Source organism: Myxocyprinus asiaticus, chromosome 36 (assembly GCF_019703515.2).
Source record: "Myxocyprinus asiaticus isolate MX2 ecotype Aquarium Trade chromosome 36, UBuf_Myxa_2, whole genome shotgun sequence".
Lineage (NCBI taxonomy): Eukaryota > Metazoa > Chordata > Actinopteri > Cypriniformes > Catostomidae > Myxocyprinus > Myxocyprinus asiaticus.
Genome location: NC_059379.1, coordinates 39242668 through 39269682, shown reverse-complemented (window position 1 = coordinate 39269682; position 27015 = coordinate 39242668). Strand labels below are relative to the sequence as shown.

General features: G+C 40.4%; 2 protein-coding genes and 1 long non-coding RNA gene across 7 annotated transcripts in view; 1 reads left to right on the top strand and 2 right to left on the bottom strand.

The window, feature by feature from the left end:
- Positions 1–2275: 2275 nt before the first annotated feature.
- Positions 2276–27015, top strand: LOC127427144 (myosin regulatory light chain 2, skeletal muscle). 4 transcript variants are annotated; one of them, XM_051674564.1, is made up of 7 exons: positions 2276–2495; positions 3288–3372; positions 21246–21341; positions 23541–23721; positions 23841–23919; positions 26289–26337; positions 26428–27015. In XM_051674564.1, exons 2-7 carry the CDS (start codon positions 3292–3294, stop codon positions 26530–26532), a joined length of 591 nt encoding a protein of 196 aa, XP_051530524.1. In that variant the 5' UTR covers positions 2276–2495; positions 3288–3291; the 3' UTR covers positions 26533–27015. The 4 variants fall into 4 exon arrangements, with proteins under 4 accessions (XP_051530524.1, XP_051530525.1, XP_051530523.1 ...); XM_051674565.1 differs by lacking the exon at positions 3288–3372; XM_051674566.1 differs by lacking the exons at positions 2276–2495; positions 3288–3372 and adding an exon at positions 17539–20698.
- On the bottom strand, positions 17401–23534 carry LOC127427160 (uncharacterized). Its single transcript, XR_007894909.1, has 3 exons — positions 23002–23534; positions 21225–21362; positions 17401–17539 (listed from the first exon to the last, which is right to left on the bottom strand). It is a non-coding gene; the product is annotated as an uncharacterized LOC127427160 (long non-coding RNA).
- Positions 23567–27015, bottom strand: part of LOC127427119 (transforming growth factor beta-1-induced transcript 1 protein-like) — a 54259-nt gene continuing 50810 nt past the window's right edge. The window contains exons 12-14 of one of the 2 annotated variants that reach the window (XR_007894903.1): positions 25153–25319; positions 24928–24964; positions 23567–23714 (exon numbers count right to left, since the gene is read on the bottom strand). Coding sequence is in view for 1 of the 2 variants with exons in the window: in XM_051674507.1 (XP_051530467.1) it covers positions 25278–25319 (42 nt within the window). In the remaining variant the exon portion in view is untranslated. The other variant, XM_051674507.1, reaches the window with a different exon arrangement.

The following is a 27015-nucleotide window of genomic DNA, read 5'->3' as shown; positions in this document are numbered from 1 at the left end:
CGAAGGGCCGTTCGACACTCATAACAGTGTTGGGGGAGGTTACGTGTCAGCCTGGTGCGCTGGCTATGAGGCACACAGTGGTCTGCCCATCACACACCGCCAGTTCACTTAACACAGTTCAGCCAGTTGTGGCATTTCGTATAGGGACCCCTAGTGTCACTACATCGATACAACGTCGAGTGAGTGACAGATAGGGAACGTCCTGTTTACTTTCATAACCTCTGTTCCCTGATGGAGGGAACGAGACGTTGTGTCCCTCCTGCCACAACGCTGGACTACCTGTTGAAATGGCCAGGACCTTGTCTCGGCTCCTCAGCACAAAACCTGAATGAGTGGTTGCATACCAGCTCCTTTTATACCCGTATGTTCCGGGGAGTGGTATGCAAATACCACTCGCCAATTTTCATTGGTCTTTTTTCAAAGACCAGAGGTGTTTCGGGCTCCCAAGAGTGACCCCTAGTGTCACTACATCGACACAACGTCTCGTTCCCTCCATCAGGGAACGGAGGTTACGAAAGTAACTAGGATGTTTTTCACAATTCCTGACATTTAATCATAGAAAACATTCCCTGTCTTAGGTCATTTAGGATCACTACTTTATTTTAAGAATGTGAAATGTCAGAATAATAGTAGAGAGAATGATTTATTTCAGCTTTTATTTCTTTCATCACATTCCCAGTGGGTCAGAAGTTTACATACACTTTGTTAGTATTTGGTAGCATTGCCTTTAAATTGTTTAACTCGGGTCAAACTTTTTGGGTATCCTTCCACAAGCTTCTCACAATAATCTGCTAAAATTTTGGCCCATTCCTCCAGACAGAACTGGTGTAACTGAGTCAGGTTTGTAGGCCTCCTTGCTCATACACTTTTTTTCAGTTCTGTCCACAAATTCTCTATCGGATTGAGGTCAGGGCTTTGTGATGGCCACTCCAATACCTTGACTTTGCTGTCCTTAAGCTATTTTGCCACAACATTGGAGGTATTCTTGGGGTCATTGTCCATTTGGAAGACCCATTTGTGACCAAGCTTTAACTTCCTGGCTGATGTCTTGAGATGTTGCTTCAATATATCCACAAAATTTTCCTTCCTCATGATGCCATCTATTTTGTGAAGTGCACCAGTCCCTCCTGCAGCAAAGCACCCCACAACATGATGCTGCCACCCCCATGCTTCACGGTTGAGATGGTGTTCTTCGGCTTGCAAGCCTCACCCTTCTTCCTCCAAACATAACGATGGTCATTATGGCCAAACAGTTCAATTTTTGTTTCATTAGACCAGAGGACATTTCTCCAAAAAGTAAGATCTTTGTCCCCATGTGCACTTACAAACTGTAGTCTGGCTTTTTTATGGCGGTTTTGGAGCAGTGGCTTCTTCCTTGCTGAGCAGCTTTTCAGGTTATGTTTGTATAGGACTTGTTTTACTGTGGATATAGATACTTGTCTGCCTGTTTCCTCCAGCGTCTTCACAAGGTCCTTTGCTGTTGTTCTGGGATTGATTTGCACTTTTCAAACCAAACTACATTCATCTCTAGGAGACAGAATGCGTCTCCTTCCTGAGCGGTTTGATGGCTGCGTGTTTCCCATGGTGTTTATACTTGCGTACTATTGTTTGTACAGATGAACGTGGTACCTTCAGGTGTTTGGAAATTGCTCCCAAGGAAGAACCAGAATTGTGGAGGTCCACAATTTTTTTTTTCTGAGGTCTTTGCTGATTTGTTTTGATTTCCCATGATGTCAAGCAAAGAGGCACTGAGTTTGAAGGTAGGCCTTAAAATACATCCACAGGTACAACTCCAATTCAGTACACCTCATATCAGAAGCTAATTGTCTAAAGGCTTGACATAATTTTCTGGAATTTTCCAAGCTGCTTAAAGGCACAGTTAACTTTGTATGTAAACTTCTGACCCACTGGAATTGTGATATAGTCAATTAAAAGTGAAACAATCTGTCTGTAAACAATTGTTGGAAAAATTACTTGTGTCATGCACAAAGTAGATGTCCTAAACGACTTGCCAAAACTATAGTTTGCTAATATGAAATTTGTGGAGTAGTTAAAAAATGAGTTTTAATGAACCTAAGTGTATGTAAACTTCTGACTTCAACTGTATTTTCCGCCTGCAAAAGTAAGAATATGTTGCAAAATCATATATGTTTTCCCCCATGTTATCTTTCGTAGTAATACCATTTGAATACCAAACAGTACAGGCAGGTAATTTTGAGACGAGCTGGGAGGAGTTTTCTGCAGCTACAGAATAGATGATGATGTTTCACCTTGTAACTGTATCAGGAAGTGTGTTCAGCAGGCAGCGACATCATAGCATCAAGTTTTCCCCCGCTTTCAGCGTTTCATTTTGGGTTTGTTTAACCGTTCATGCTGCAAATCTCTAATATATTGTATCAATCCTGGAAACCCGATCTGTTTCTGCTTTCGATGCCTGATGTGAAAATAAACTTGTTGCGGAAGCAGTGTGGATGCTTTGCTTAAAATCAGCACTGGTAAGTCCGTTTCAAAATGAAAACTACATTCTACATATCTATGTAGAAACTACATGTCTGTGTGTTTGTAAATGTTAGTTTTTATACGGAATATTGTGTCATAGAGGGCAAATGTGCGCGTCCATAACTGGTTATTAATGATTAATGAACATGTAATGCATGACAAAGCGTGTTAAAGATTAACCAGCCAAGATGGTCATTCCTGATAAGTGTTATTATGCTCTTTATGATGTTAGTCTACGGATCAATTATGCACCAAAGAAATGATTTTGATATACAGTTGCCCCATACAAATATTTGCACACTTTAAAATGTCTAAATGCCATTACATTGCTATAACAAAAATATCAAACTAGTGTGGCATTAATTTTAAAGGAAAATATCACAAGCACACTTTTCAAGCAAAACAGTAAACAAATAAAATACGTTAGGTTTCAAATTGTACCAAAAAAGGTATAGCCTATTGTTCAAAATGTAAGCAAAACGTACTTGGGACACTTTTTGTTGCTGGTTGCTGTTGGGACACTTGTCTGGATTTGAAGGAAACTGAATTCATTCAAAGTGAAGTTAGTTCTGAGAAAAGCTCTAGCATAATTTGTTTGCAGATGCCACTAATGTAATGAATAATATTCATATTTTTAAGTGGGACTCATGGAATAGTTCACCCAAAAAGGAAATGTACGTCATCCTTTACTCACCCTCATGCCTTTACAAACCTGCATGATTTTCTTTCATGGAATACAAAATAAATACAAATGGTTAATTAATTACTGTCATCATGTTGTCCTGTAGAGTTATGAAGATCCATGGGAAAATTCTGCATCAGTATCTGTTGAGCAGTTCACCTGTGGATAAAGAGGGATTCATCTACAAGAAGGTCATACGCAGTATTTTCATGACTTTCATAAAATGTGTAAAGGAATTTCATCCCTAAAACAACGAATAGAAATGAATTATATTTTCCATAAGGAAAATTAAGTCTATTTTAAGGAGCAGTAAGGGTGTTTTGTTGTTGTTGTTATATGTTTGTTTGTTTTTTGCAATATGGCATTATTTTCTTGACAACTAAGCGCAATTCTCATTATTGTAATGCATAAAAATCACATTCTCATTATTGTAAAGCAGAAAAGGAATAATGATATGTTAATTATTTTTTTAAAGTAAACATTATTATGTTTACATAATGGTGGTTTTTGTTGTACTGCCTTTAACCGTTAAATGCATTGGTGTTTTGCCAAACATTACACACCTCGCATCTTAAGCAACCTGACACATAAATCTTTTTATGCTCGTTTTGAGGGAAATAACACGGCCCTCGTGGAGAGAGCTCTCGTGGCTGAAGCTACAAAGGTTAGTTCACTTTCCGTCTCTGTAGCGGATGTAACCCGATCCTTCCGACGGGTGAATATCCGCAAAGCCGCAGGTCCAGACGGCATTCCGGGCCACGTCATCAGAGCGTGCGCGAACCAACTAGCTGGTGTTTTTATGGACATTTTCAACCTTTCCCTCTCTTTGTCTGTAGTCCCCACATGCTTTAAAACGTCCACCATTGTGCCTGTGCCAAAGCAATCCAAAATAACTTGCTTAAATGACTGGTGTCCGGTTGCTCTGACCCCCATCATCAGCAAATGCTTTGAGAGACTAATCAGAGATTACATCTGCTCTGTGCTGCCTCCCTCACTGGACCCATTGCAGTTTGCATACTGCAACAACCGCTCCACTGATGATGCCATTGCATCTACACTACACACTGCTCTCTCCCACCTGGAAAAAAGAACACTTATGTGAGAATGTTGTTTGTAGACTACAGCTCAGCATTCAACACCATAGTGCCCTCCAAGCTTGATGAGAAACTCCGGGCTCTGGGCTTAAACAGCTCACTGTGCAGCTGGATCCTGGACTTCCTGTCAAGCAGACGCCAGGTTGTTAGAATAGGCAGCAACATCTCCTCATCACTGACCCTCAACACTGGAGCCCCGCAGGGCTGTGTTCTCAGCCCACTACTGTATTCCCTGTACACACATGACTGTGTGGCAACACGCAGCTCCAATGTTATCATTAAGTTTGCTGATGATACGACAGTGGTAGTTCTGATCGCTGACAATGATGAAACAGCCTACAGAGAGGAGGTGCACACTCTGACACACTGGTGTCAGGAACACAACCTCTCCCTCAACGTCAGTAAGACAAAGGAGCTTGTGGTGGACTTCAGAAGAAAAGACAGAGAACACAGTCCCATCACCATCAATGGAGCACCAGTGGAGAGAGTCAGCAGCTTCAAGTTCCTGGGTGTCCACATCTCTGAGGAACTCACATGGTCCATCCACACTGAAGCCGTTGTGAAGAAGGCTCATCAGCACCTCTTCTTCCTGAGACGGCTGAGGAAGTTTGGAATGAACCGCCACATCCTCACACGGTTCTACACCTGCACTGTAGAGAGCATCCTGACTGGCTGCATCTCCGCCTGGTACGGCAATAGCACCGCCCACAACCGCAAAGCACTGCAAAGGGTGGTGCGAACTGCCAGACACATCATCGGAGGTGAGCTTCCCTCCCTCCAGGACATATATACCAGGCGGTGTGTGAAAAAAGCTCGGAGGATCATCAGTGACTCCAGCCACCCGAGCCATGGGCTGCTCTCACTGCTACCATCAGGCAGGCGGTATTGCAGCATCAGGACCCGCACCAGCCGACTTCATGATAGCTTCTTCCCCCAAGCAATCAGACTTTTGAACTCTTGATCTCTCACCATCAAAATACATCAGCACTGCACTTTATTACTCTTACTCTTATATCTCACACCGGACTGTCATAAATTATATTATTATTATATTATATTCTCTCATAATAACTTACTATCAACTGACAGCCTGAATGTCAGTACAGTACAATACAACCTACTGTACATTCTATTTATACTATATATACTTTTTTATTGTATAATGTGTATTCTATATTGTGTGTATTGTATACTGTACATTGAATGTTATTATTTGTATATTGTGTTGAGTGTAATTATGTGTATATCAGATGTTTAAATTGTGTTGTGTAAATCTGATGTTATTGTAGATTGGTATATGTCTCATCACTGTCACGACTGCTATGTTGCTCGGAACTGCACCCAAGAATTTCACACACCATTGCACTTGTGTATATGGCTGTGTGACAATAAAAGTGATTTGATTTGATTTGAAATCTATCACTAATGGGTCTACAAAATGCCCAGATAGTGTCAAATTTTCAAAGCATTTTCAAGACAATTAGAAAATAACAGAAAAGAGTATATTCTGTTATATTTTGATAATGCAAAGATGTATTTGCTCAGGCACTTATTGAGTCTAAATACAAGTAAAACTTACTTGTACTTGCTATAGTTTACTTCCACGTTGCTTCTTTGTTCAATAATATAGCTATGTCAAATGCAAATTAAGTCAATGATTGAAACAACAATGCCACCTTGAGTAAACCAATAGCATGTACAATTTACAGCATGTGTACACACATATGGGACACTGATATTTCACTATTGCTGCACAAACAATTCACATGATACAGTAGTAATTTGTATGAATATAGTACTCATTTGTCTTGTAATAAACAAAGAAAAAGATGTCCTGTGTTAGTAAACTTATATTGATATGAAATAATCATAGAAACATGATTTATGGAAGCGCAAAGATATTTAATGACACTATTATATATCTCGGGTCTAATGACCCTGTAGACTTCTACACTTTTGGTAATTAAGCAGTTAGAATTGGGGTTTTCTGATATTTTGTATTGGCATTTTATTTATTTATTTATTTTATTATTTTTTTGTGTTTCACTATTCATAAGAGAAAGGCTTAGGAATACTAAAAAGGTGGCATGAGGGTGTGGAATGAGGTCCCGTGTCACTAAAGACCAGAGGTATGCATTTAAAGGTTAATACAGTAAACAATTGTTTACAGTTAATAGAATCTAATGTGAATCACCATTGAGAATAAGGAGAACTACAATAAATAAATAGTAAAACATCTGAACACATTACAGTAATGGGAATTATAGGGGTAATGTACTTATTTTAATAAAAATAATGTCACAACGGAAACAATTTTTATGGTCCTAAAATAGGCTTCATTTTCTTTATGCAAAAATATAATACATTTTTCTTTTGATTTTGGGGTGAAATGTGACCTGTACAATAATTCTGATTTCTCTGTTGCTATACTTAAACATGTGTACGACACCTTGTATCAGTGTCAGTGCACAGACTAATCTAAACGTAAGAAAAGTCTGGTGTTTTAAAAGTCAAGTAGTTGTAAGGAAGTGCCGTGCTGTCACTATGAACTTTGTGTTTCACAAGTTGTTGTGGTTTGACACACACAGGGTGAGCTGAACACGTCCTATCAGAAGCGATGGTTCACTCTTAAAGGAAACCTGCTGTTCTACCGCGATCGGCCAGCAGACAGAGACGTGCTGGGCGTGATCGTTCTCGAGGGCTGCTCTGTGCAGCTGTGTGAATCAGACGAGCAGTTCGCCTTTTCCCTCGTGTTCAGTGAGCCTGGTCTTCGCACCTATAAGTTCTCTGCAGGGGATGAGTTGAGTCAGAAGGGCTGGGTTAAAGCCCTTCTCTCGGCTCGACACAGTTTCCTCCGTGTCCTCCTCACTGATCTACGACAGCAGTACCTGGGTAAGAGTCACTTTGAAGATCTACAAACTGGAAATATGATCAGGTCTGGAATAAAGGAAAGGAATAAAATTCTATCAACATTTACTCACCCTCATGTTGTTTCAAACCCATATGACTTTCTCTCTTTCTTGGATTACAAAAGGAGATGTTCAGCATAATGCTCATGCTGCTATTTTCCATCCAACAAAAGTACACAGTCGCACTTGCATTCTGTTCAGAACATTCAAACACATTATGACTTGTCACAAGACCAATGAACCAATTGAGTTTCATGTCACTGACATCAAATCTGTTGTGATGTATCTTTAAATATGCTCAAGTGCAAATGAGATTTGAGAGCCGTGGCAGAATGGAAGATGTTCAGTGAATAACGATTTACATTTTGGTGTGTTCCTCACACAAAGCTATCGTATGTCTTCAGAAGACCTGGAATTTTTTATGACAATTTGATTGTCCTTTATAGTCCTTTTTTTGTGTCATTTTTGGAACTTGATAGCCCCACGCAGTCCCCTTTCACTTTCTTTGTTTGGAAAAGAGCAGCTAAGACATTCTGCTAAATATCTACTTTTCTGTTCTACTGAAGAAAGTGTGTTAAAACAGGAGGGTGTATACATGAAGACAGAATTTTTCGTACAGTACAATACAGTAGAAAACAGTAATAATAATTTCTGTCCGTCCCAAAATAATAAGTACTGATTATTTCATAGGCAACTGGCTCGGCTTGTGGGTATCTGCTTGACACTAAAGCACCTAAAATAAAACTCATACTCAAAATTTCTGCATTTAGTATCTTTTAAAGATTTGATGCCACTAACCTGAAAGACACTGGCAAATTCAGTGATTAGTTCTACCTCAAAAGCGTTTGTCGTAGCAACCTTCCAAAAGCTTGATCACAGTAAAATTTCGGGGTTACACCACTTCCTGTTGCCTGAAAATTCTACACTTTTTAGTAGAACATAATCATGTGCTTTGATCTTAAAGGAAACTGCTGCATCACACGTTTCTTTGGCTTAATGTTGTGAATGTATCCTTCCGTGACGTGTACTTTCTGTGGGTTTAAAGAATTAAAAAAAATATATATATTTGGCCCGCACAAAGTGATGTTTAGTCCAAATGTGCCCATGCAGTGTGTGTGTGTGCAGAAGAGAGAGATTTAGGGCAGCTATTAATTGATTTTAGATGGCTATATATACTGTATATACCTGTATATTTGAAATATTTTTGGGAATATATTTAATACAAGGAATAAATTTATTAGCTAGTTATGATTGAACCCATTTCTGCTAAGAACAAAACAATATCGAAACATGAGGTCTGTTCCAAAACCTAGTGATTATTTAATTAATTATAAAGTCAACATTTCTCTCGCTTTGTCTGCTTTGATCAACTTTTTTCAACTTTTTGTCGCGAACAGTCTTTGTCGCTCAAGGTTGCTGTGCTCTCATTAGTGTTGGGTAGATTACTTTGGAAGTTTAATCTGGTACTGATTACAAATTACATGACTAAAATTGTAATTAGTAGCGTAATCTCTTAGATTACCATTTTTAGGTATTTTATCTGATTTCTTTTGGATTGCCTCTGACCTAACATTTGTTTATTTGATGTCACATGCTCATTGAGCTGAATTTCTACTGTTCATTCACCTCTGCTGGATCTGACAGCGCATTTCAGCGGCTTCTCCCTCCTCTGCACTGGTGCACTGCAGAGAACACCCCTGGGCGCTTCGGCAGAAAAAAGAGAGTATATTTTCTGAAAGAGTTTAATTCTCTAAAAGAGTATATTTCTCTAAAAGAGTGGCACACACGGAATATCTTTTTAAAGATGCGTCTTTTTAAAGATGCCTTTCCGATTGTGTGTTATTCCTGGTTGCGATCGTTATCTCTCAATTTCGGATGGTCATGATCGCTGTCTTTCATGTCTGGGCGCGACCCACGTGGAGGCAACGTTCGTGGATGGTTCATGTTCGAGAACATGACCATGGCAACGTTGCGGTCGTGGCTTGCTTTCGTAAGTAAGCAAGCCACCCCAGCGGCTCCCCGCCTCGGTCCTTCTACCTACGGGTATGAGGCCAGCGCGGCTAGCACTGGGGGCGATTTGGGGACCCCAGTGTGATCGCCGGGTATCCCTCTACGGACGTCAAAGCGCCCCTGACGCGGGCGACCCAGGGTCGAAGAAACCCACTCACCTGGAGCTGGTAAGAAGACCACTCCATCCCTTGGTGGAGGGTCGGGTGGAGAATCTTTTGTTGCCTTTTTGTTTGAATTCGCCGCATGCCCAAGTGGCTGCGGTACCCAACAGTTCAGCAAAAGAGCAGTTTCCTTCTTCCCTGGGTCACATACCCAGTGTGCATGGTCGTCATCACGACCACCGTCCACGGGTTTTTCCTTGCAGGATTGGCACTCCAGCGGTGGTCTTCCCAGCTGTGGCACACAGCCGCCCCCGATGTGACAGTCTCCACGGGTTATGAGGACAGGCCTCTTCCTCACCCGTTCCAGGCTGTTCCGGGTGGTCACAAGGAGCCAGGTAAGTGCTTCGATGTCCCTATACTCAGCACAGCCATGACGTGGTGTGGCACCTCGAGCTCCGCCCCGCCGCGAGGCCCCACCTGCCGGTACGTCCGACGACGTTGTCCCCTTGGTCCCCCTTGCACGGAACTTGGATGCGTGGCTTGCGCTTTCCAATCCATCACGATGGCTGGTCCGGACCGTCCGACTCGGCTACGCGATTCAGTTAGCCAGGTGCCCACCCAGGTTCAGTGGTACCCACTTCACCTTGGTGAAGGACGAAAACGCTGCTACCTTGCGCGCGGAGATTGCTACCCTCCTATGGAAGGGCGTGATCGATCCTGTCCCTCCGGCCGAGATGAAGAAGGGGTTTTACAGCCCCTACTTCATCGTACCGAAAAAAGGTGGTGGGTTGCGGCCAATCTTGGACCTATGAGTACTGAACCGGGCTTTACACAGACTCCCGTTCAAGATGCTGACGCAAAAACGCATTCTGGCGAGCGTCCGGCTTCAAGATTGGTTTGCGGCGGTAGACCTGAAGGACGTGTACTTCCACATCTCGATCCTACCTCGACACAGACCCTTCCTGCAGTATGCATTTGAGGGTCAGGCGTATCAGTACAAGGTCCTCCCTTTCAGCCTGTCCCTGTCTCCTCGTGTCTTCACGAAGGTCGCAGAGGCAGCCCTTGCCCCGTTAAGGGAAGTGGGCATTCGCATTCTCAACTGTCTCGATGACTGGCTAATCCTAGCTCACTCTTGGGACATGTTGTGCGCACACAGGGACTTGGTGCTCTCACACCTCAGCCGACTAGGGCTTTGGGTCAACTGGGAAAAGAGCAAGCTCCTCCTGGTTCAGAACATCTCTTTCCTCGGTTTGGAGTTGGACTCAGTCTCTTTGACAGCGCGCCTCACGAACGAGCACGTCCAGTCGGTGCTGGCCTGTTTGAAGGCGTTCAAACAGAAAACAGCGGTTCCACTGAAACTTTTTCAGAGGCTCCTGGGGCACATGGCATCCTCAGTGGTAGCCACCCTGCTCAGGTTGATGCATATGAGACTGCTTCAGCACTGGCTTCAGACTCGAGTCCCAATATGGGCATGGCGCCACGGGACACATCGTGTGGTCATCACGCCGGTCTGTCACCGTCTTTTCAGCCCTTGGAACGACCTCTCGTTTCTATGGGCAGGTGTTCCCCTAGAACTGGTCTCCAGGCGTGTCGTGGTCACGACAGACGCCTCCAAAACAGGCTGGGGCGCTGTTTGCAACGGGCATGCAGCCGCCGGCTTGTGGACGGGCCTGTGACTGCATTGGCACATCAACTGCCTCGAGTTGTTGGCAATTCTGCTCGCCCTGCGGAGGTTTCGGCCGTTGATCCAGGGCAAGCACGTGTTAGTTCGGACAGACAACACGGCAACGGTAGCATATGTCAACCGCCAAGGCGGTCTGCGCTCTCGTTGTATGTCACAACTTGCCTGCCGTCTCCTCCTCTGGAGTCAGCAGCACTTCAAGTCGCTGCGAGTCACTCACATCCTGGGCAACCTCAACACTACAGCGGACACACTGTCACGGCAGGTTACCCTCAGGGGAGAGTGGAGACTCCACCCTCAGGTGGTCCAGCTGATTTGGAGTCGATTCGGACAGGCACAGGTGGACCTGTTCGCCTCCCAAGATTCCTCCCACTGCTCACTCTGGTACGCCCTGTCCGAGGCCCCCCTTGGCATAGACACGCTGGCACACAGCTGGCCCCCTGGCCTGCGCAAGTATGCGTTTCCCCCAGTGAGACTACTTGCACAGACCCTGTGCAAGGTCAGGGAGGACGAGGAGCAGGTCGCCCTGGTAGCACCCTACTGGCCCTCCCAGACGTGGTTCTCGGACCTCACGCTCCTCGTGACAGCCCCCCCCCAGCGAATTCCCCTGAGGAAGGACCTTCTTTCTCAGGGACAGGCCACCATCTGGCACCCACGACCAGACCTCTGGAATCTCCATGTTTGGCCCCTGGATGGGATTGGGAAGACCTAAGCGGTCTACCACCCACGGTGGTAGACATGATCACTCAGGCTAGGGCCCCCTCTACGAGGCGCCTGTATGCCTTTAAGTGGCGTCTGTTCGCTAAGTGGTGTTCTTCCCGACAGGAAGACCCCCAGAGATGTGCAGTCAGATCAGTGCTTTCCTTCCTGCAGGAGAGGTTGGAAGGGTGGCTGTCCCCTTCCACCTTGAAGGTGTACGTTGCTGCCATAGCAACACACCACGACACAGTCGACAGTTAGTCCTTAGGGAAGCACGACCTGATCGTCAGGTTCCTGAGAGGCGCCAGGAGGCTGAATCCCTCCAGACTGCGCCTCGTTCCCTCATGGGACCTCTCTGTAGTTCTTCAGGATCTACAGAGAGCCCCCTTTGAGCCTTTGTAGTCAGCTGAGCTTAAGGCATTCTCCTTGAAGACTGCCCTCCTGACTGCGCTCACTTCCATCAAGAGGGTAGGAGACCTGCAAGCGTTGTCTGTCAGCAAAACGTGCCTGGAGTTCGGTCCGGGCTACTCTCATGTGATTCTGAGACCCCGACTGGGCTATGTGCCCAAGGTTCCCACGACCCCTTTTCGGGATCAGGTGGTGAACCTGCGAGCGCTGCCCCAGGAGGAGGCAGACACAGCCCTGTCATTGCTGTGTCCAGTGCGCACTTTACGCATCTATTTGGATCGCACGCAGAGCTTTAGAAACTCTGAGCAGCTCTTTGTCTGCTTCGGTGCACAGCGGAAAGGAAGTGCTGTCTCCAAGCAGAGGATTGCCCACTGGCTCATTGACACCATAGCTATGGCATATCACACCCAGGACATGCTGCCCCCGGTAGGGCTACAAGCCCATTCTACCAGGGGTGTAGCGGCCTCCTGGGCCCTGGCCAGGGGTGCCTCTCTAACAGACATTTGCAGAGCAGCAGGCTGGGCAACACCCAACACTTTTGCAAGGTTCTACAACCTCCGGGTGGAACCGGTTTCGTCCCAGGTAGTGGCATGCAATACAAGCGGATAAGCCCAGGATAGCCAGCCAAGTGTATTGCTTGTTCATAGCGCCTTCCACCTCTTTTGAGCTGAAGACGTGCGCCATTAATTCCCAGTAGTGTTCACAAACTATGTTCCCTGGTTGACTTCCTCCGAGCCCTGTGGCAGTCGAGTTTTTGGAGAGACTCACTGCCGGCCCAGTACATGTTCTAACTAAGAGCCCTGTTCTGGGGTAGGTGCTCTGCATGTGGCGGTTCCCTGTAAGGTAACCCCATGCGATCTATATCTTCCGCTAATTCGTTTCCCTGTTGGCTAAAGGCGTCTTCCTTGGGCAGAGCCCCTCTGCCCCAGTCTCTATGTTTGTAGTAACTCCTCCCCCATTGGGTAGTATCTACCTTGAGACTCTCCACATGGTCATCAAGACCATGTGATGTATTTTTTCCACTTAAATATCCCCCCCTCTCTTTGGGCGAGGTGTGGTCTCCGCGGTGTCCTCCCCTTGGGAGGGACAACCACCGACTAGACCTGGCGGCCCAGTCGGATAATCCCCCTTCTTTTTTAGGGAGTGGAAAAAAAGAAGGGGAAAAGAGGCCACGACTGGGTTAGCCTGTCTCTATGTCTTGCGTAGTCGACTTGTCCCCAAAGGGCCATTCGACACTCATAACTATGTTGGGGGAGGTTACGTGTCGGCTTGGTGCGCTGGCTACGAGGCACACTGTGGTCTGCCCATCACACACCGCCAGTTCATGTAACACAGTTCAGCCAGTTGTAGCGTTTTGTATTGGGACCCCTAGTGTCACTACATCGACACAACGTCGAGTGAGTGACAGATAGGGAACATCCTGGTTACTTGCGTAACCTCCGTTCCCTGATGGAGGGAATGAGAAGTTGTGTCCCTCCTGCCACAATGCTGAACTACCCGCTGAAATGGCCGGACCTTGTCTCGGATCCTCAGCTTAAAACCTGAATGAGTGGTTGCATACCAGCTCCTTTTATACCCGTATGTCCGGGGCAGTGGCTTGCAAATACCACTCGCCAATTTTCATTGGCCTTTTATCAAAGACCAGAGGTATCTCGGGCTCCCAAGAGTGACCCCTAGTGTCACTACATCGACACAACGTTTCATTCCCTCCATCAGGGAACGGAGGTTACGCAAGTAACTAGGACGTTTTTTATTGAAGAGTTTCTAGAATTATGGACAAGTTATCCGGGGCTTGTTTAAAGGAGTAGTTCACTCAAAAATTAACATTCTCTCATCATTTACTCACCCTCATGCCATCCCAGATGTGTTTGACTTTCTTTCTTCTGCAGAACACAAATTATGATTTTTAGAAGAATATTTCAGCTCTGTAGGCCAAGAATCATATAAATGCAGTATAAAAATAATCCATATGACTCTAGTGGTTTAATCCATGTCTTGAGAAGCATTATGATAGGTTTGAGTGAGAAACAGATCAATATTTAAGTATTTTTTTACTGTAAATCTCCACTTTCACTTTAACAAATGTGGTCTTACTCCAGCAATTTCGGCTTTGCAAATGCCAACTATTTGAGGTAAAAGATCAGACCAGTTATATTTGTGAATCATTGTCACAAAAAAACCTTCATTTACAATTTTGAAGCTGAGTACAAAAGCAATTTACGAAACTAAAACTAACTTTACTGCGTTAATGTGTGTGTAAAGTTTGATGGACAAAACCTTTCCAAATACATAGTGACACATTGTTATATGTCACACAGGATAATTCAAATAATAAATAAAATGTATTTGTCAGGAGTTGGTTAGATATGCAATGATAAGTTAAGAAAACATGCAAGCACACCTCCAACATAATGCTTCTTTAGATCTGACACAGAAGTAGACAGGATATTACCTTTTGGAAGGTAGAGTTTACATTGCACTGCAATGTTTTTTCCCTGTATCTCTTTAAAAGTTAAATGATTTTTGTAAATCCAGGAGTCAAACGCTCCATCTTTAGTGTAATTATAGCTACCTGGCCATTGGCTTGTATCAGGTCTGTGTGTGAAATTCACCAACACTCCCCTTCTCTTCCAAAAACACTCAAAAGAGGCTGATTTAGAATTAAATAAAAAAAAGAAGAATTAAGGGAACCAATAAATTATAAAAGATTTTCTGCCATTTTCTGATTAACTTGTAATCACGTAATCCATACAAAAGTAACTGTAATCTGATTATAAGTATTGTAATATGTAATTTACTCTAAATACAAGTACTATTTTTTGTAATTTGATTACATAATCCAGATTACATGTAATCAGCTCCTACCCAGCACTGGCTTTAATTTAAAACTAATGAGATTACATGTCTCATTCGCTGCTTGTTGCTGGCAGTGTGTATGGGGCCAAAGATTTGCCAGGAAAATCAAGTTGCCTGCCTTTTGGACTTCATGTTGGGAGTTAAAATGCTGCTTCCATAGGCAGCTCACTAGGTTTTAGAACAGAGCTAGCATGACATTCAGTATATTAGCATGCACAGTTGAAATCGAGCTGCAGCCTTCATCTGTCAAAGTATTCAGAAATGGCACAATGCTTAATCAAATATTTAAAGGAAGGACGTCAAATACGCTGGGTTAAATACACATAACTATAAGGGTTGCCAACTTTCTATGCCAAATCCATTTTATTTTGCAGTTCACTTACTTTCTAAAATGACTTTCTTTTGTATAATTAAGCACGTTAAGCCATTTCTTTACCGTTTTTTACAGCTTGTCCATTTTTTTAATTTGCTTAAAAACACACACAAAAATGATTTTGTCTTGGTGAAAATGATCGGAATGCAAACAGATAGCCTACTGAAACATCAGCTGTTTGGGTTTGAATCGCTGAAATACAGGACAAACTGCGTCCGTATGGATTTAATAAAGGGGATAAATAAATACGGGACAGTTGGTGATGGCAACCCTAGTCGCGTGTCACCTGTCTTTCGCAGCATGCATATGCACAACGCAGATGAGTTGCAATCGCATTATCTAGGTCTGTTAGTCCGACTTCGATTTCAGTCAGACATTACATTTTTAAAAGAAGAATTATTGTTTTAATCTGATTAAAATTCAAACTTTTAAATTGCATGTAAACATATTGATTTTTAAGGACTAAGATTCAATTGTCTTGCATATCGTTCTGTAGAGGCAGCCAAGGCGGCAGGTGTTGAAGCAGTGGACTGCTTCTCTGTAACAGCAGAAAGCATGGCTCATTCACAGAAATCTGGATCAGTGTTCTACACACAGAGCGCATCAGGACAACCTGCAACATCCAGCAACAACCTGCTACAGGCCCCACCCACAACCAACAAGACAGCCAACAAGAAATCATCCAAGCTTTGGCCGATGAGACACACTTATGTGATGCCCGACAATGCCCCAGCCCCTCCTCTAGGGGAGCAGTCTGATCTCACAAATGATTTCAGCAAACTGCATGAATCTTACGGGAAGGAAGTGAGAAAACTGATAGCTGATTGGAAGAAGAAGAGAAAGGGAGAGACAATAGAGGGGAAATTAATAGATTTAGGATGAATGCAAAAAGGAAAGGTGCCTGCGAGATTGAATCATATGCCTAAAGAGGGATTGTCATGGACAAAAACATGTTTATTTTCATTGTTACTTTTTTAGTGACAAAGTATTGTTGAAGCACTCAAGACCCATATTTTACTGTTTAATCCGTATTAGGATCTTAGAGTGCAATGAAAGCATGTGTTTTGGGAGATCTGTGCAAATAATGAACATTTTAACACTCATTACAAGCATAATCTCATGCTGTGTTTAATACTGTAGATGCATAAACCTTTATTAGGGTAGCCACTGTATTTGAGTTGATGCGAAATATGACAATGAACCCAATGAACCAATTGAGTTTTATGTCACTGACATCAAATCTGTTGTGATGTATCTTTAAATATGCACAAGTGCAAATGAGATTTGAGAGCAGTAGCAGAATGGAAGATGTTCAGTGAATAGCGATTTACATTTTGGTGTGTTCCTCACACAAAGCTATCGTATGTCTTCAGAAGACCTGGAATTTTTTATGACAATTTGATTGTCCTTTATAGTCCTTTTTTTGTGTCATTTTTGGAACTTGGTAGCCCCACGCAGTCCCCTTTCACTTTCTTTGTTTGGAAAAGAGCAGCTAAGACATTCTGCTAAATATCTACTTTTCTGTTCTACTGAAGAAAGTGTGTTAAAACAGGAGGGTGTGTACATGAAGACAGAATTTTTCGTACAGTACAATACAGTAGAAAACAGTAATAATAATTTCTGTCCGTCCCAAAATAATAAGTACTGATTATTTCATAGGCAACTGGCTCGGCTTGTGGGTATCTGCTTGACACTAAAGCACCTAAAATAAAACTCATACTCAAAATTTCTGCATTTAGTATCTTTTAAAGATTTGATGCCACTAACCTGAAAGACACTGGCAAATATAGTGATTAGTTCTACCTCAAAAGCGAAATATGACAATGAGGCTGTGAAGGATAGAAGTACAGTCCGTTTAAAGGGTTAGTTCACCCAAAAATGAAAATTCTCTCATTTACTCACCCTCATGCCATCCCAGATGTGTAAGACTTTCTTTATTCTGATGAACACAAATGTAGATTTTAAGAAGAATATTTCAGCTCTGTAGGTCCATACAATACAAGTGAATGGTGACCAAAATTTTGAAGCTCCAAAATCACATAAAGGCAGCATAAAAGTAATCCATATGACTCCAGTGGTTAAATCCATGTCTTCAGAAGCGATATGATAGGTGTGGGTGAGAAACTGATGAATGTTTAAGTCCTTTTTTACTATAAATCTCCACTTTCACTTTCACATACTTCTTTTGTTTTGAGCGATTCGCATTCTTCATGCATATCACCACCTACTGGGCAGAGAGAACAATTTATAGTGCAAAAATTTTGTTTCATAAAACAGCTACAACAGTGATTGTAAGGGACATAATTTGATGTTCAACTAAATTTTCAAAGTTTGGACATGAACTTTATTGCCACCTGCTGGTGGAATTTCCAAACTGCAAATGCAGGAACTGAATTTAGACTTTGCGCTGAAAATAGACGTGGTCCTGAAACATTTAATTTCTCAGGAAATAGCAAATTGGCAACTTCATTAACACACAATACACCCACAGTTTGCACGCATACACCCACAGATAGCGCAAACACTCCCACCCACGCCCACTTGCGCTTTACACAAGCACAGAAATGAGATAAGGTGTTGCGCTGCACTTAGTGGGATCACAACAAGAGAGCCCTTAATAGATTATGCCGTTCTGCTTCTCAAGTATTTTTTTTTCTTTTTTTTTTCTTGATTTAAGGATGTTTAGATATTTTTCCTGAAAAAAAAAAAGACAAACATACTCAGTAAGACAATGTTTTTTTTTTTTTGTTTGTTTTGTTTTTTGTTAAATGCATTTAAGAAAAATGCATGAATCCAGTCTCATTAATTATTAAAGATGTATGTTATTTTAAGTAACTGGCAAATAATGAGCATAGTGAAGTATTGCATGATGTAAAAGTACAACAATCTGTCCTTTGATCTTGGGTTAGTTGACTTTAATAGGTGGTACATGAAGAAAGAGTCAGTGCTGGATGACCCAGTGACGGGGTCACAGGTGATGGGGGTGAAGAGGTCATGCGCTTACAGGGCAGAACACAGCAGACATTAGTGAAAGTGTGTGTGTGTGTGTGTGTGTGTGTGTGTTGTTGGATAGTTATGCTGGAGAGAAACAGGAGGATCCCACACTTGGGATCGGTTCATTTGTTCAGATTGGTGTGTGGGTAAATTGGGGGATGTTGGGTTATTTTGGTCAGCAGCTGTCTCTCTTTATGTACTTGCAGTGATCCTCAAACTCTGTCTGTGTCTCTTTTCTCACCTCCTCAATAATTTCAAGAATCCAGTTTCATAAAATTACAGCCATGCAATTGATTCTCTCTACCCAAAAATACTGATTAAGAACAGGATTTGTTTGTTGTTGTTTGTTTTGGTCTTGGAAGAATTTTGAGTTCAGATTGAGACCATTGATTACAAACTTGGGTAGCTTGAAAATTGTTGAGATCTCTTCTGAAACTCTAGGGGAGACGTGAGATAAATGGTGTCATTTTCCGATGAAATATCAGAGAAGCAGAAGACTTAGCAGAAGTCAATTTGTTCTCCATTCTCAAGAAAAACAATTGAGACATTAAAGAGATCTTGTTTGTGATAGATCTTTCTTATTGGTCCTCAGCAAGCAACTTGAGGCAGGTAATCACTGATAAATACAGAGTGAGTTTAGCTCTCAAGCCTCCCGCAGAGATAAAGTTTCAACATCCCTGTATTTTAGCTTCAGTGTTGGTCTCGTGATGAACGAGCAGCTTTGAGTCGCATATATGGTGTTGAGCGGGTGGGCAGCAGAACACTGGTTTGGTCTTTACAGAGGGTCAATACGCTCTCCAACATAGAGATTTACTGCTTGAAAAGTCTGTTTAGTCATCAAATGTTCCTTCCCTTCAAACTGATCTACATAAAAACACACCTTTGCATTTACATGTTTAACATTTCTTCATTTAGCAGGTGCTTTTATCCAAAGTGACTTGCAAGGAATACACAAGAAAATCACAAGTGTTGTGCAGTTTTTAAGCTAATCATTTAAAAAAGTTTTGATGTATCTTCAAAATGGCCTAGGCTTCAAAAAAATATCATATTGCTAGTATATATTTTAAAATATATTTATATGAATGTATTATGAAAAAAGTTTATTTTTCCTCATATCTATTTATCTATCTATCTATCTATCTATCTATCTATCTACCTATCTATATATATAGCATGTAGCAAAAAAAAAAAAAAAAATGTCATAACATATTTCTATTAAAGTGAATTGAGTATGAATCTTTAAGAAAATTTAATAAAATTGATTTTTAAAGTTTTATTAATTACATTTTGTTAAAGATTACACAATTTTATGTAAATTTCTTGTGAAATTGAAATGTGTAAATCGTAAAACTAGGCTTATAAATATGAACATAAATATTGGCTTTTCAGAAAGAATAGTTGCTTTTCCCAGTGTGTTTCTGATGCATTGTCACCACACTGTATCTACATTTACACATTACATTTCTTTAATCCAAAGTGATTTACCTACAGTGTATTATGATATTGGAAATGTATTAAATTGCCCAAGAACATTTTTAAACATATCATAAAATTTGAAAGTTCAAACAAAATATATATAGAAATTCCCTGGAAATATATTTTTGCAAATATTAAGTACCATTGACAAAATACATTTACAGTATATTATGCCCTAAACAATGCCTTTAGTTATTTCTTTTGGTTATAATAATATATAATAAAGACACATTATCTTAAGCAGATCAGTGTTCAACAGCTTATTGTTGTGTCATCATGTAGACCAGACACTTGTCTGTTTCTGAGCTGAATCAGGGTTCCTCTTTACATTTCTTGGTTACAGCCAGCTTTGACTCATAAAACTAATATTGATATGTTTCTTATTATAGTAATAGGTTTTGAATATTAACTTTGCTTGATACTGTGATATTGTTTGAATGATGCTATTGTTTGTTTTGAAATGTTCTCTTCTGGAGTACAGACAGTGTCCATATAAATACAAACATTTGCATAAAGCTACATATGGCCAACAAACGTCCAGTAGATGAATGTAACTTTGAGATGAGAAGAAACGGAGTCCTACAGTCAAGCCAGCAACACTCTCCTTGGCTTTGCCATATTTGTCCACAAGGCAAACCAAACTATGGCCAAAATTACTAGACAGAATTCACCTCATTCCAAAGCGTGCAAACTCTATTTTGGCTCAGGAGCGAATGGTGACACCCGAAGCTCTCCATACTCCTGTTTTTCACTTTCACCAGCACTCTCTTTCCCTGCCAAACCTGAACTTTGGGCTAAAGTTAGCACACACAGCCCCATATATAAGACCCCACAAGGGCACTACAAACATGTCAGTCACATCGCCGTGGTCTACGCTTCTCCTCTTTTGACCAACCCCAAAAAACCTTGAGAGATGGTGAGTGTTTCTCAGGAGACTTTCCTCAAAACATTTAAACTCCATTCTTGATAGATAGATAGATAGATAGATAGATTTTTCAAATTTCATGATAAATCAGTGAAATAGAATCACTGTCAGATAGATAGATTGCTACTGCGCTTACTAACATGCCACTATGTTCATAGATATAAATTTGGCAAGGGTAAGACGTTGAGGTGTACTAGACATGTTTCCTTGAAAGCATCTGATATAGAGAGCTCAGAGTATCAGTTCCTCAATGTCCAACCACCAAACCAAACAAGACAAAAAAAAACCTTTTCTTTCTATGGTCACTGGTAATCTGCAACAGGAACGATAGATTTTCATTGGAAAATAGGCCAAAATGGCATTTGATGATGTTTATTGCTGTGGAATATTGAGCAGCAAAATATTCAAGTCAGTATTTTGTTTTTGTTTCAGGTAATCTGTTCATCAATGCAGGCTCAGTACAAGTGTGCATTATTCAGCTCATTTAAGGATGTTGTTGATGCATGTGTTTACTCACTGTATATGTGTTTGTCTTTAGGCACCCAAGAAAGCCAAGAGGAGGCAGCAGGCAGAGGGCGGCAGCTCCAACGTGTTCTCCATGTTTGAGCAGAGCCAGATCCAGGAGTACAAGGAGGTTTGCTGCTTTCACAATGTTCTACATCACGTTGACACAAACATATTACATTTCTGGAAAATGTTAGAAAATTAACACTTTTTTTGCCTTTGGTAATGTAAATTCAACACATTTGCATGTATTCATTTATTTAATTAGTATTGCCAGCACCATGTTCTACCATTTTAGCTACACAAGTTAAGCTCAATCGACAGCATTTGTGGCATAATGTTGATTTACCACAAAAATCAATTCCGACTCGATTTCTTTATAAAAGCAAAAATGGAGGTTACAGTGAGACACTTACAATGTAAGTCAATGGGGACAATTTTTGGAGGGTTTAAAGGCAGACATTTGAAGCTTATAATTTTATAAAAGCACTTACATTAATTCTTCTGTTAAAACTTGTGTATTATTTGAGCTGTACATTTGTTTAAATCAGTGTTTTTGCGGCAGACTACTACATTAATGGGATTAAAGGGTTTAAGGTGTTACACCATCATATGTAAAATTTACAACAATGTAGTAAAATTGGATATATCTTTAAACATAAAAGGTTAGTAACACTCATATTGTTTACATCTTGTGTCTAAACTTTTTAAACAGTGAGTATTTTAATGTTTATGAATTGGCCCCCATTCACTTCCATTTTAAGTGCCTCACTGGAATGCAGATTTTAGCTTTTATTGAAGAAGAAATGGAGAATTGAGTCAAAATTATTTTATGTTGTAATCAACATTATGCCACAAATGCTGTTGATTGAGCTTAACTTGTGTTGAACCTGGAATATTCCTTTAAGCAATAATCAAATTTGGTACTTTGGAATATAAAATTTGCTTCCTTTATACATTTTGAAATGCCAAATGAAAGCCATAAAAAGCCAGCAATAAATAAAAACTTAATGGGACGGATTTTAGTTACCCTTTAATTTTAATTAAAGGACTAGTCATTAAAGTTGAAGCAAGGCATGTTAGACATCATATCATGGTCAAGAGTTTGTAAAACATGTTGAAATTGTTATTATTTGTATTATTATTTTACAATTTTCTGAGCATTTTTTAAAGGAAGTTTTTAAAGTTCTTTATAAAAATTAGAATGAGCATGAAAAACATTAGAAAAACTCAGATTTCAGGTATGTTTTCAGATAACACAACTGGAATACTCAACAAAGTGTAACATACAAGTTGTTAAAACAACTTGCAGTGTTGAGAAATTCTAAACTATCTTTTAAAAAATTCAGAGAAACTTAGAATTAAATTTGAAACACAGATTAGCTGAGAATTTCTTAGAAAAATGTGAAATGCTTTCATCAACACCTTTGCGGCTTTTATTGAGAATTCAGTAACACTAAAATAAGGTTATATTTGTTCACATTAGTAAACGCAATAGGTATCATGAACTAACAATGAGCAATGCTTTTTTAACAGCATCTATTACTCTTACTATTGTTAATTGTTCACTGTTAATTAATGTAAGATGCATGAACTTATGCTAATACAACTTTTAATTTTAAAAATGTATTTAGTATGCATTGAAATTGCCATTAGCCAAGATTAATAAGGGCTGTAAAAGTATTGTTTATTGTTAGTTCATGTTAACTAATGTAATTAACTATCGTTAACAAATATAACCTTATTGTCAAGTGTCACCGATAATTCTGGAATTATCAAACAGAAATTACCCTGCAACATGTTGTAATTTACACAGCCATTGTATGCCGAATTTAGGGTAGTGGTATGAAGAGGGTCAGAAACATAAGTTGGGGGTTGCAAACGTAACCAATCCCCTCCTTAAATATCCCCCAAGTCTTGTCGTACATTCTGTGACCATTTTAACAGCTTAGAAACACAAGTGGCCAGCAGCTGCCAAGATACTTCTGGCTCTCAGATGTCATCTCCAGTTTCAGGGACGTTCTGCAGAAGAACTTTAAGACCTGATGCCTGAAACGAAAACACATTTCAGAACTTTGAAAGATTAGCTTGTCTTCATTTGCGCAGAGATGTCTTGTGTTTTTTTGGAGACTTCCGATACAATTAACAGTCACTTAAATAAGTCACACATTAATTATGTCTCTAGTTACTTATTACTCAATAATATGTTGATATTCATAGCCGCACTCTGCACCCCATTAAAATAAGATGTACACATGATTGATGTCTGCTCTGCTCATAATGCAACATGAATTGGTATTAATGGGTTTTCCCTTTCCAAAACAAACAGGCTTTCACAATCATTGACCAGAACAGGGATGGTATTATCAGCAAGGACGATCTGAGAGACGTGCTGGCCTCCATGGGTCAGTTGAACGTGAAGAATGAGGAGCTGGAAGCCATGGTCAAAGAAGCCAGCGGCCCCATCAACTTCACCGTCTTCCTCACCATGTTTGGAGAGAAGCTGAAGGGCAAGATGGACTTTATTTATTCTTGCAATCACACACATTTTCGTTTATATGTAGCATTAACATCTTATCAAACATGAACAATATTAACATTGAAAGATCTCCCCCAACTCTTCTTTCAGGTGCTGATCCTGAGGATGTTATTGTGAGCGCTTTCAAAGTCCTGGATCCTGAGGGTACCGGCGCCATCAAGAAGGAATTGTAAGTATCTTGTGCCCATTTGCAACAAACCCCTTAAGTTAAGAAAACCCCTAAATTAATCATTTCAAGGATACTCTGAGTGAATAATGGGTTGCATGAAAACACCTAAGTATTTCCCATTTGCTGCTGTAGTATTCCCTTATGTACAGGTAAGCATTGTCCCTACAAAGTTCTTACAAAGGTTCTTCCTTAAAGAATGTAGGGACCAATATATATAATTAGTCAAAATGAAATGCTTGTGGTTTGTTGTGGAAGGAGCTGTGCTGAAGTGCATTTTTCACAATAGAAATAAATCCACAGAATATACGGGTTATGCACAGTTGTTGAGAGAGTATCAGTAGCTTTGTTACACTGAAAAACCTAATAAGTTGACAGTATTTAATTGATTGAGTACACTTGTTCCCTCAGTTGAATTGAGGAATGGTGTCTTCAAAACTTGTGTAATTAAGTGCACTAACTTGGTGTTCATATAGAATAAAGGGTTAGGGTTATTTAGGGTTAGGTTAGGGTTAAAACTTAACTCAGATTTGCTATATAAATATTGTTATTTCTACTTAATAATTTTAGTTGAACTGACTCCAATTTGTTCGTACCATAACACAGCACAAGAAAAGAAGTTTATAACTTCATTCTCCACTGAAATGCATATATGTCTGTACTTCAGTTGCACATGCACAAGGTGAACTGAAATATTGTTAACAGTGTCCAAATTGACCAAAGTGGTCACCCTAATGGTGACATTACATGAAGCAGCCATTTGCAACAAAACAACTTAATTAATTCTACAAAAAACTAAAACCTCTATGAATTCTTAATAACAACTATTTTACAGTAAATGCCCCCATAAGTTCCCTTTGATCAAGGAAATGTAAATAAATAATTGAAGCGCAAGGGGTTATGGTTATTCCCCAATGCTTCAGTTCTATACTGCATAGTTGAGTTATTAACACTTAAAATCTTAAAGGGTTAGTTAACCCAGAAATGAAAAATCTCTCATCATTTACTCACCCTCATGTCATCCCAGATGTGGATGACTTTCTTTCATCTGAAGAACACAAACAAAGATTTTTAGAAGATTATGTCAGCTCTGTAGTTCCATACAATGCATGTAATGGGTGGCAAAATGTTGAAGCTCCAAAATCCACATAAGGGCAGAATAAAAGTAATCCAGACGACTCTGGTGGTTTATCTGCCAATAAAAACTGACCTATCTGCCATCATTTATTCACTTACATCATTCAAAAGCAGTATGACTTTTTTCTTCTGTGAAACACAAGATTGAGGGATGAGAGGATCGTGTTTGTGGCTGTCCAATCTCCAAAATCACACATCAAAGCACATTAAATGTTCCATAACATTCATGCTGTAGATTTAAATTCTCCTGAAGTCATATGATAGTGCTGTGAGAGGAACAGACCAAAATTTAAGTGTTAATTCACCTTTTAATCCATTTGAAAGTGGCGCGCACGTGAGAATGACTTGTTAACATTAGTGCAGCACACCTGACACCATCCATGAATGCTGTCGAGAGCTGCGGGCGCAGGACTCGTTGCGGTGCCAGGTGAGAGTTTAAACAAGGCATGAGAAAAGGCAGAGGAAAATAAATTGTGCACATTGTTTCTTGTGTGTATTGTCACTATTTTTGTAAATGTGTGAAAGTGAATGAGATTTGAGGATGGGTCAGTCTTCCGCGCCCCCCTTACAATACCTTTACGCCCCACCCTTTGAGAACCACTGCTGTAATGAATAAAAACACAATGACATAATCCCACCATAATCCCTCTAATTTTGCTGCATTGTAATATAAAGCATAAATGAACATGGCACAAGGACGTAACATTGGCCATTTTGATTAAAGTATAAAAAAGTGTATTTATTAAGCATTAATAAAATGTCATTAATAAACACAAAGCGAACTGTATCAAAATGACTTTTTAATCTCACTATAATAGCCTGATTTTGCTGCATTGCGACATAAATTATTTTTTTTTATAAAATATAAGTGTGAATAAGTGTATTTATTAAGCATTCATAACATGAAAGTTAAAATGTTCACTGTTTGGCAAGTATTGCATGAAACTTATTATTTGTGTTGTTATAACCGCATATCAATGATTTATAATGCATATGTAAATGCTTTATCAGCCATTAATGAAACCTTTAACAAAGGGAACTCCAGTGCAAAGTGTTACCCACTTAACCTATTTTTTATTGTTTTGATCAATGTTGATTTACATTTCAGCCTCCACAGAAAATTCCCTAACATCTGCCACATCCTTATAGAACTTTAAACTTTCATAAAGCTCTTAGAACTTTGTGGGAATGGGCGATTTTGATTGAATTATGTATTTATTTCAAATCTTTTCTAGCCTTGAGGAGCTCCTGACCACCCAGTGCGACAGGTTTACCGCTGAGGAGGTTAGTTGTTGTTGAATGATTCTACCTTTGTTGTTTAATGGACCAATGTTTTGAGATCCTCTAATTTTTTTCTTTCTTATTTTTTTCTAGATGACCAACCTCTGGGCTGCCTTCCCTCCAGATGTGGCTGGCAACGTAGACTACAAGAACATCTGCTACGTCATCACACATGGAGAGGAGAAAGAGGAGGAATAAAATCACTCCGTCTACCGTCATTCATCTCTACCTCATTACCACGTCACCAACTGTCATTACTGCTGCTTCACGGCGCACCCGCATTTTCGTTCTTCCCATAGTCCATCTGTTGTTTTTAAAGAAAGACTTAAATGCTAAACTGGAGGACCGTTGGAGTTTGGATAGTCTAAATGTGAGTTGCATGGAGCACATGGGATTATATTTAATTAAACTAATCAAAAATAATCAAATCACAATAAATCCTTTCTGTCTGCCAGTAAATTTCCGTTAAAAAATTAAATAAATAAAAAAAGAAGGGGAGATATTAAAAGAGAAGGCATGCCTCTATAATAGAGCATCACTTTCTCTCTCCATACCTCCCACTTGTTTTCTTGGAGAGACAGAAGGACTAGCTTGTTACTCTTCCATTCCGAAGATTCTTGATTCATGTCTCTGTCCCAAATCACCTGTAACTCAAAAGTAAAATAAAAACCTTTCATATTC

Coding starts and splice junctions, on each gene's coding strand:
- LOC127427144 (XM_051674563.1), top strand. CDS start 3,292: ATGAAGATCCATGGGAAAATTCTGCATCAGTATCTGTTGAGCAGTTCA. Junction 3,373..6,863: donor AGGGATTCATCTACAAGAAG/GTCATACGCAGT, acceptor TGACACACACAG/GGTGAGCTGAACACGTCCTA. Junction 7,168..15,808: donor TCTACGACAGCAGTACCTGG/GTAAGAGTCACT, acceptor ATCGTTCTGTAG/AGGCAGCCAAGGCGGCAGGT.